Raw genomic sequence first — 10,198 nt, forward strand, 5'->3', positions numbered from 1 at the left:
GATAATTCTTAATAAAAATTATTTAGGAAAATTGCTTATTTTTCCTTCCTAACTAACACTCCTTTCTTTAGCAACATCTTACAAACATGAGAGATAACAGTTTCTAAACCACCATGTCGGTAGTTCATATGTTTTTTCAGCTCATTCTCTATGTTATAGACATATATACAAACATATGTTGTTCTAAAAAGTTGCCAGTCTATTTCACAAGATGGCAATCAGTTATATAAAGCAACACTGTAACGAAGCACCAATCAGCTTTTTCAGAATGAGCGGATCACAGACATTATCCGTGTGTCTTACCCTGCATAGCCCAACACAACACTTGAGTTTAAGGGCAGCAAAAAAAAAAAAAAAAAAAAAAACGAAGTGAAAAGTGACACGACACTCACTGTACTCTTTAAAACGACCCCATGTAGTTAGTGGTTAAAACCCTGACATCAACTTTAGATAACCCTGACTCCAACTTTAGGTGTAAATAATTTCCTCAGTAAAGGAAATGCTCAGATGAGGCGTAATCCATATGCCAATGCTTCTATAAACTCCTATTTTCTTTTGCCATACGTGCACACTGTGTGTAAAGAAGAACAAAAACAATGTTAAGTACTGTTGAGTGCTACTCAACTGTTAGTGACAGGACCAATTTCCCAATGCCAGACATCTTCAAATTATGAAGTGCATCTTCAACAAACAAATACCAGATATTTTTATACCTGATCACATGTGAACAGGAAAAAAAAAATAAATTCAATGCATGCAGTATTAAGTGCTATGCGAAAACTCCATTCCAATTAATTTGAAAGCATCAAATTATGTCAGTGGTAAAAGCTTGCAATTTAAGGGAACGGAAAGGGAGGAAAGATAGCCAGCCTGAATGAGCAGCCAAGAGCCTGGCTGAAGGCTCCCATTACATTTTAGGTGGAAGCTCAGATTATAATACGCTGTCTGAAGAGCTGGAAAGGACTGTCATGTAAAATTGCATATGTTGAATCAGTGTTTATTGTCCTGCCACACCCTGCCCTGTTTCTCACTGGTGTGGCCCTATGCAGAGGTTCTGATTGACAGTCTGGCTCCAGCTGTGTTTCTCACCCTAACTGCCAGCACCCAGCTCTCACCAGCTAAGTAGCTGTAGCTCCCTTAGCACACTCTTCGAAACTATTCAACAGCAACTCAGTTTGTTCCTTATCTGTATTTCAGAGATTAAACACCTACATATATTGAAATTGAAACTTCTAGACAGAAATTACGGCAGTCCATATTGAGGTCTGTGCTTAATGAAATATCTATCAAATAATTCTGCAAATGAATAGTAAGTGAAAACATACAAGTGAATGTGTACCTTACACTCACTAAGAGAGGATGACTAAGCTTAAACAATCACTTTAAAAGTTCAAAAAACTAAATATTGTAATCACTCTGATTTTAATATCATACATTTTCATAAGCTGTGTTCTGATTTGAAGTACAAAGTGCCAAATACTAGCTTCCACAGCATGAAGCTCATAAAGTTTATGGAAAAATTTATGAATGCTTCCTCCTGTCAAGGAGAAAAAAGACCACATATTTATTTTTCTATGTTTTTACCTCAAAGAAGAACAAGTACCACAGTGCAAATATCCTTCTCTGAAAGAAAAAGGTAGGAAGAATTTGGGTCACTGGACAGCTGCTTTGACATTTTAATTAGTACATAATATTTTAATGACATTTGCGAATTCTTTTACTATTTAACTCCTTTAGTCTCTTTTACCCTTAAAACATTACTGCAATGAAAAGTTAGGCTGTGTTCCTTATAGTAAACCAAATGCATGATTCTGACTACACATCAAAGCACTATCACAAATAAGAAGTACTTTGTGTGTACTATGAAACTAAGGTGATGTTTGTGGTGCAAAGTTCAAAGCAAAGAAAGGTGTGTTTAAACAAAGCATCAATTAGCAAGGTTTCACAAGCTTATCAATCAACGAACAATTATAATTTAGAAGCTGCAATGGACCTCATTATAATACACTGGAATCAAAGTTGGACTTTTGTTTCTTTTTGTGAAGCACACTGTGCTATGCAGTTAGTCATGGAGAGCTTGCTTTGCCTTCATTATGACTCCGAAATAAGTGCAAGTGCTCCACGGTATTCCTCACCAGAGAATGCCACTGGATCCCAAGGATCTCTTTTCACAATCAACATGCCTTTTACAGCTAGAAGACACGCACTCTACTGAATCACTGAATGGTCTGAGTATGGACAAAATTAGCCAGAAATACAGCCTACACTCAGAGTGGCTGCTAAAGTCCAAACTGCTCCTGAATTGGCTAAGAATCAGTCAGTACAAAGCTAAGTCATCAAATACTTTTTAACAAACTTGAACCAATAAATTTATATTATAACAGACCAATCTCTTAAAGAATGTGGTCATAGTCAGTACGGGGACTCATAAAAATGAATGATCTTGACAAATCATGGCTCCATAATAATCACATTAAGCTGACACAGATGAAGGTTGCTGCCAGTGAGAGCTGTCAAACCTTTCCTCTCTTGTGGGCCCCCATTACTTTTGTCGTGTCAGTATCATCACTGCCATTGCTTGCTGAGCCAGATGAAGAAACCAATATGTCTGAAAACAACATTTGCAAAAAACAAACAAACAAAAAAACCTACTGACAGAGGGATTCTTTTCTTTATGCAGCTCAACCTAGTTCAATGAGATCAGAAATGCCAATGACAGGACAAGAAAAATGTGTAGGTGAGAGGTGGAATCAAACTCCACTTGCAGTGATGTCCCCACTCCTTGCAACCTCCATTCATCTTAGCCTAATTTGACCATAGCCTATACCTACTGTCACTGCACATCAAAATTTCTGCTGGTTTGAGCTCTGGAAGGCTTCTGAAATGAAAAGAAGTTTCAGGAAATAGTGTGCACCTCTCCTCTGAGAGATGCTCTAGCTCTATCTCAACAGAACAAAAAGATATTCCTCAAGTCTACCTGAAATATGAGGACAATACAGCTAAGGCATCAGAACTATTTTAGTAGGACACAAATGCTCATCATCTACAAACACAGCTGATAGAAAGGACTTTTCCCAAAAAGCAATGCTATTACCAGTGTTTATCTAATTGTGGCAAAGAAAACAATGTGGTAAGGCTCTAGAAGCTATACAATGAATGTTGTTTGATCTATCATTCTCTTGGCACTCATATGGCCAAGAGAGAAACCACTTTCCATTAGCCCGTGGTAACCACAGCTTTGGTCTCCCACTATGACTGCCAAATGAGTAATGACTGTGTAGGTGACAGTGTTGACCAGTACTCCCTTGCTGTTCAGCAGCTGAGGCTTTCAGTTACTGCTCCAAGCTCCTTGCTTTCTATCTAGGATCACAGACTCATAACCATGGCTATAACCACAATCACTATATGACTACGTGGGAAATTACAAGCATAACAGAGCTTCCTGATCCATTCGTCCAGTTGAAATATAGCCATGCACCCTCTCAGATAAGTCACAAATCTCACCATTACTTCCCAATATAGTATACTTCTGGACCTTGATGACATAATTTAATATAGGCAGAGAATTTCTAACAGAGGGAACATTTCAATACTGGCCTCAAGTCCAACCAGCTATTGTTCTGACAGTGACATGGCAATTGGATAAAAACAAACAACAGATCAAAAATAGTAAAAAATATGCATTAAAAAAAAAAAAAAAAAAAGGTACTTTAAATGTCACACATTAAATACTGACAAAACAATTCTCACCTATTCACTTCAGTATGTAAGTATTCCCCTGGTTTTCAAATAGGGAAGTGAAGTCAAAGTATATGACTTCCCCTTGCCCACGCAAAAACTGCCAGGGTGACTTTGGGACTGGTGGACAGGAAGAAGACTGGGATGCTGCAGGAAGCAGGGCAAGGAACAGCTTTACAGAACAAAGCAGAACTTGGAACAGATGATCATCAGAGAAGGTACAACCAATTAACTGACTGTTCCTGTTTTCGCTTTCATACTGTTGTGATAGATGACAGCACGAAACAACAACCAAAGAGTAAGCGCACAGCTTCAGCTTTTGCTGATGTGTTAATTTATTACACTGTTTGGAATATCACCAAAACCACCTCAGAAAATAGTGGCTAAAATTGTACTTTATGAAATAGGTCAAGTCAGTTTGATTTTTACATGGCCAAACACTTTAAAGTAGGAAAAAAAAAAAAAAAAAAAAAAAACAAAAAAAAACAACTTTTTTTCCCTGTTTGGCTAGAAATATTTAAATTCCCTGCCTGTACATGATAATTTTGAGATCAAGATTCCAAGGCAGAGATAGGTTCACTGAAAAACAAGCAGTCCTCACAAAACAGCCCATTGTCACATTGAAAATACTCAAGGCTTACTAGTGTGGAATTTTTCATCCTAGTCTTGTTCATTTACTGAGGAGTACAAAGTGACAATCAGTGACCCATACAAAACAGGAATCTGCAATACCACTCACAGGAGTAACTTCTCTGTATCAGTGACTGGAATTATGGCCTCAGTTCAGCTGTAGTATTCTGATTTGTACAAGAAAAAAAAAATGAAAGCAGATACTGAGTAACTCTAGTGAAAAAGAGCAATTACAGAGCTGGGCACACGCACTGCAGACGTGGCTGAAGCATGTACCAACAGCCTTTAGAACCACTCAGCTTCATCCTTTCTGGGGACAGCTATGAAACAAAAGTATCGGCAGTAACAACTGATTATTAACATGTCTTAACTGAGTGCCAACAGCAGCAGGCAGAAAAGGCCATTGGTCTTTTTCTAGACCAAATCCATCAGCCCTGCTCTTCAAAGAATAAGTTACAGAAACAAAAAAATAAAAATTAATTTGATGCCACACCTAGAATTAATGCTGAAGTTCAGATTTACAAGACTCCCACAGTACTCTGTTCTGCAGGTCAGTTGCATTCTAGCTCTGCACAAGGTTTACATACTTAGAACAGCACATCTAGCAATGTCTTGTATTACGCTCTTCATCATCTAGATTTGTGCACACTTGAGAAAGTCCTTAATTAAAACGCTCAAAAGGCCCTTATGTTTCACATTCCTTATAGCTAGACAAGCATGTCATCTCATTCTCCATATGTTGTTAAAATAAAAAAGAAAGCCAGTGCACAGAGAGCCCTGATTTTCCTCTGCTATGCAGTTCCACTGATTCACCACAGATACTCTCATTGAGACCTACTTAAGGGCCTGACTGAGAGTAGAACTGACTAGGCTATTTTCACTGATAGCAAAGGGCGTTAAATCCAGTCTTCATCCATGATACAGAATGATCTAGGTCAGTTAGTGAACTGAGCTTATTGAAATAATGTTGTTTTATAACACTGACAGATGATAAACGGATATCTAAGTGCAAGAACCAGTGACCATGTCTGTACAGCAAGGACAGCCCTGATGAAGAGCTCAGGCAGAGCAGAAGGGAGATGCAACTCGAAGAGAGTTCCAACAGGATCCTTAGAAAAATAAGTGTGCCTGCAGTTTATACAGCTGAATGAAGGGCAAACTAGCAGCACAAAAGTGATTTTAGTTGTGCGAATGACCACTCATGAGACTGACATTGAAGTATTCCAAGTAATTCAGGCTGGGAGGCGGAGGCAGAATAATAGGAAAGAAGGATGTGTAAAGAAGGATGGTGAAAATTGAAGGAAGAAAAGAAAAAAGTCACACACACACACATGTTAAAAAAAAAAATAAAAAATTCTTTAGACTGAAGGAACATAGAGAATAAAAAACAATTATTCATTCAAGCTACCAAAATAAAATTGTGCAGCAGCTCAACAATAGGCTAACTGACAGTAGGAGGTCTTCATTGGTGTTTGCTGTGGTTTTCCAAAGGCAGAAACCAGCTAAATTCAAAGACAAAATAAAGTGCAAAATGAGGAAGGGGAAACCAGAGAAGGCAGGAATTTGGAATCAGGGAAGCTGGAAATAGTGGGCTACTGCATTGTGCTGTCTGTAGATCAAGTTACTGGGATTAATACAGTGGTAACTAAGCAACATGGTAGGGGTCTGCAGTACACTATATATTTATACACACATACAGCACAAAAGACACAAAAACTATTTTAACAAAAACTTAGCACACTGTTGCCTATTAGCTCTATTCTACTACACTGACAATAAACACAATACACATTCAAATTACAATACAATAAACATTCAAATTAGCAGGCAAATTCAAGGCAGGAAAGATCTGCGTTCATATAGACTATAGACGTTCATATATTTATAGTTCATATAAACTCAGTAGAAAGAAAATTGCTATGATTTTTATGAAGTCGGCTGTTATACGATGGATCTTTGCTCTGCATAAGCAAAACAACACACAGCAGGTACTGTGCTAAGCCACCCATACTGGTGTCATGGCAGACAGGTTACAGGGGGTAGGAACAACAAATGCTGAGATGATATATATGTGGAAAATCCAAAATCTGTGCTGTACAAACAGATTGCAAAAGAAAGTGGACAAGGCTCCATCACAACACATCAGTTGCTGCTTCCATACTTAGTATCACATGCATCTCTCACTGTGCTTTAGTTCTTTGTACTGGATTTCAACTCCAAGAGCAAGCCATCAGTGGGAAAAGAGAGGGAAAGAAATTAGAGCTTTTCTCTCTGAAGGAATGAGAATGGAAATTGCCCTTCGCAGAAGGTATGAATTCCTGTTCACTACTAGATTTCTTTTTAGGTTGATCCACTCTGTTCCACTGCCACGCATTGCCCACCTTCTGCTGACATCTCCCAAATTCACATGAGTTCAGCAGTGAAGCAATACAGTGAATCTCAGAGACCTCGGATGCTAGCTGGCAGGTGTCATTTGACAGAGGAGATCCGAGGAGGTGGCAAACTTCTCTTTTACAGTAGCCAAGGGTTACAGCACTCTTTCCAGAACTAGTCTGGGTTTTAGTTCCATCTAAAGGAAACTGAGCTTGTTGTTCTCATTTTGCAAGTGAGTGTCAGCAAACCAAATGCTATATTTAAATACAGCAAATAAGTGAGTGTGTGCATAAGTACATTGCCTCTGGAGAAGAAGAGCTACATTCTAGTCTTTACAAAGTACTGATGTCCTTCTTAACAAGTCACTAGCAATATAAAGACACACAGGACCTCTGGGAGTACATGATGTTAAAATGGCACTAACTTGCAAAGCTGCAGAACTCAAATTGGTCTTCCGCAGTAATTACATGAAGTGGCAACAAAAGCACACATGCTGGCTGCTGGTGAGAAAGCACAGGGACTCTTTGGAAGCATACAGGGAGGCTGTGACTCACATGACAGTTTGGAGCAGAGAAGGAAATAATGCAGAACTGCAGCCTATGAGATATGACAAAGATGAGAGAGAAAAGCAAAGCAAACTCCCAGTGGCCGTCACATTTAAACACATTTAAGTATAACTCATTTTGCCCTCTTAGGCTGGGCTCTTGAAGATGCACTGTAGCAGAAATTTATTTTCCTTGCACATTGGTATGTATACATTTAGTTCCATGTGCATCTAGTTACTTGCAGTTTTGTTATATTTTATTTCCCATCTCTTGGACACTCCAGTCTTGGTGTTATAACCATATAATCATTTGAACAATATTTTTACCTCCATACAAATATATACACACTGGTTCTTGAACAGAAATAGCCCTGCAGAGGACTGTCTGGATTCAGTTGCCTAAGGATAAGCACACGCAGCCCTATGAAAAGACTGTTATTATCTAAAACATCTGCATGTAGCTGGCAAATATGACATAGGACCTGCAGCTTTCTGCCACAGTAGATGAGGCAAAAACCCTAGCAAGGAACCTAAATGGCAATGGATGTCTATGCTTCTGTAAATGAACTTCATGTTTCACATGAGGCTTACATGCCTACAAGAGCCAAAAAAGCCACCGAAACAGTCATGGGTTACAAGTTACTTGATGTACTCTTCTTTTCTACAGTTCATTTAACACCTAGCAGTTCCATGGGAAAATCAAGAAAAATGACGTGTAGGTAGAACATCACAATGAAAAGGAGGTAACATAAATATGTGAGCAGCAAGGCAGCCAATAAATATAGGGATACTGGATCTAATAGCTTAAAGCTGAGAAGTGAGAAAACGGAAGTATCGTGGAAGGATACTATTACCAGGTAACCTACCCCTGTGATTTCACTAAAGAAATTCCCAGTTAAATACTTGGTGCAACACAGAAGTGACCCATAATCAACACCTAAAATGTAAGATATTCTTTTAACCATTATTTTGACATAAACTGTTAAGTTATATTCCAAAATCAGCTTTGATGCTATTCTGTGCATCAACACTGTCAAGGCAATATTGCTGAACTGTCACACTTCAAAGTGAACACATGGAGGTTTTTCTAGATTTTAGCTTGATGAGCCAATGATAAGGCAAGCCTTTCCCAAAGGCAGAACTTCACAGGCTCATTGTGCCTTTAAAGGGCCAAAACAGAATAGTGAAGTGATCTATTAGATCAGTGAAACTGCAGTCTCATCTAGCAAAACTCCCCATGCCTGAAGAAAAAAACAAATGGTTTGGAAGCACAACCCTTTCCGAAGATGCGCTTTATGTGGAGCACAGCCAACACATCACTTTATTCAGGATGCACCAGTGCCACACTTCTCCAACATTCAGAAAACAATACAATCTCCAATATTAATTGTTTTGAATGTCCTTGAAAATAAGAATTCAACATAGGTTGGCTGTTTGTCTTTCCAAAAGGGTTGCTTCGCTACAATACAAACATGTGGAAATCCCTGCCCTACACAGTTTTAACTTACACATTTCTACGTTACGATTAAGAAGATCACATCTCACATTTGCTCCTCTGCACACTCTCCATGTGTATTGCCCAACCAGAATAATTTGTGCACGATCACTGCACACTGCAGACCGACAGTGCATGTTAAGACCCAACATGCAGTTAAGACAACAGTAGAAGCTACAGCAGAGTTGACAGTAGCATAACTGAAGAGGAAGAGAGTCTCAGAAAGAACAGGGGCCACCTGCTCTGCTCAAACACTAGGTAGGCTGCACTTCTCAACTCCATTCTTGTTCTTGTAACTCAAAGCATGACATACCGTGGTGCATCAGTTATCTTTACTGCATGGCAACATACAGTACTTCTGTTTATCTATCTTTTTTTAATGAGATTATAATCTCTTTGGTCAGAAGCACTCATTATGCGCATATGTAAGCAGTGTGCCAGCGTCAATACCTTCCCAGTTTCAATTGGCTTTCCCGCATTAATAAAAGTCCCATCAATGGGACCTTTGTTGCCCGTTTCAGCAAGGAAGGGACGGGTCTGAATGGGCCGTAGGGACAAAGCACACCAAAAAAGCCTGTGGTTAGTGCTATGGGGCAACTGTATTTGTGTCGGCATTAAACATGCCACAAGGCGCGTGGAGACGCTCAGCCTTCACAGAGGCTGCCTCCCTTGCCCATTTTCAATTCTGCATTTAAAGCAAAACGACAAATGCTGTGAAAAGTTTATCTCGTCCCTACGTGCAACTCGCCTCAATCAACAACATTAAATAAATAAATAAGAAACAACAAATCAAACGGAAAGAAAAAAAAAAAAAAAAAGCCACGATGATAAGTCAAAGCACAAAGCCTGACCCCCACCCGATCGCGCAGGGTCGGGCCGCACAGCGGGCACAGCCCAATGTTAACAACCGCGGGTTGCTCGGGCAGCAAGCAAGCGCGTCTGTTCCTTAACTACAACCGGCACCTGCTCGCCAAAGGCCCCGCGCAGCGTTAGGAGAGCGGAGGGAAAAAGCGAGAAGCGCGGCGAAAAAGACGCCGGGCCGAGACGGACGCGCTCGGCCTCCCAGCGCAGCCCCTGCCGGGCCGGCTCCACTAGGGCCCCGCCGCGGGCCGCACCTGCCCGGCCGCACTCACCCGCCGGTGCCGCCGCTGGGGTGGTAGGCGGTGAGCACCACGCCGCGGGAGCCGGACAGCCAGCTCATGGTGCGTGCCGCCGCATCCCTTCCACGGACGCCGAGACGGAGCGAGGCGGCCCGGCCGCGGCTCGGCGCGGCACAGCCTCCCGCCGGAGCGCAGCGCAGCGGGGCAGGGTCGGTGGCGGCAGCACGGCTCTCCGGGACCGCGCCCCTCCCGCTCCTCCTCCTCCTCCTCCTCCTCCTCCCGCCGCCGCCGCCTCGGGAACCGGGTGCCCGGCAGCAC

The 10,198-nt window shown here is 41.0% G+C and overlaps 1 protein-coding gene across 2 annotated transcripts in view; it reads right to left on the bottom strand.

Annotated features, from left to right (window-relative positions):
- Window positions 1-9,981, bottom strand: part of ARHGAP18 (Rho GTPase activating protein 18) — a 59,056-nt gene extending 49,075 nt beyond the window's left edge. For both annotated transcript variants that reach the window (XM_042817453.1, XM_042817460.1), the window contains exon 1: window positions 9,914-9,981. In XM_042817453.1, the coding sequence (XP_042673387.1) occupies window positions 9,914-9,981 (68 nt within the window). The remainder of the gene's footprint in view (window positions 1-9,913) is intronic.
- Between the last annotated feature and the right edge of the window lie 217 nt (window positions 9,982-10,198).

The sequence above is a fragment of the Centrocercus urophasianus genome, unplaced genomic scaffold (assembly GCF_019232065.1).
Source record: "Centrocercus urophasianus isolate 14NV4802_14NV808 unplaced genomic scaffold, USGS_Curo_1.0 seq_10, whole genome shotgun sequence".
NCBI classification, from domain to species: Eukaryota; Metazoa; Chordata; class Aves; order Galliformes; family Phasianidae; genus Centrocercus; species Centrocercus urophasianus.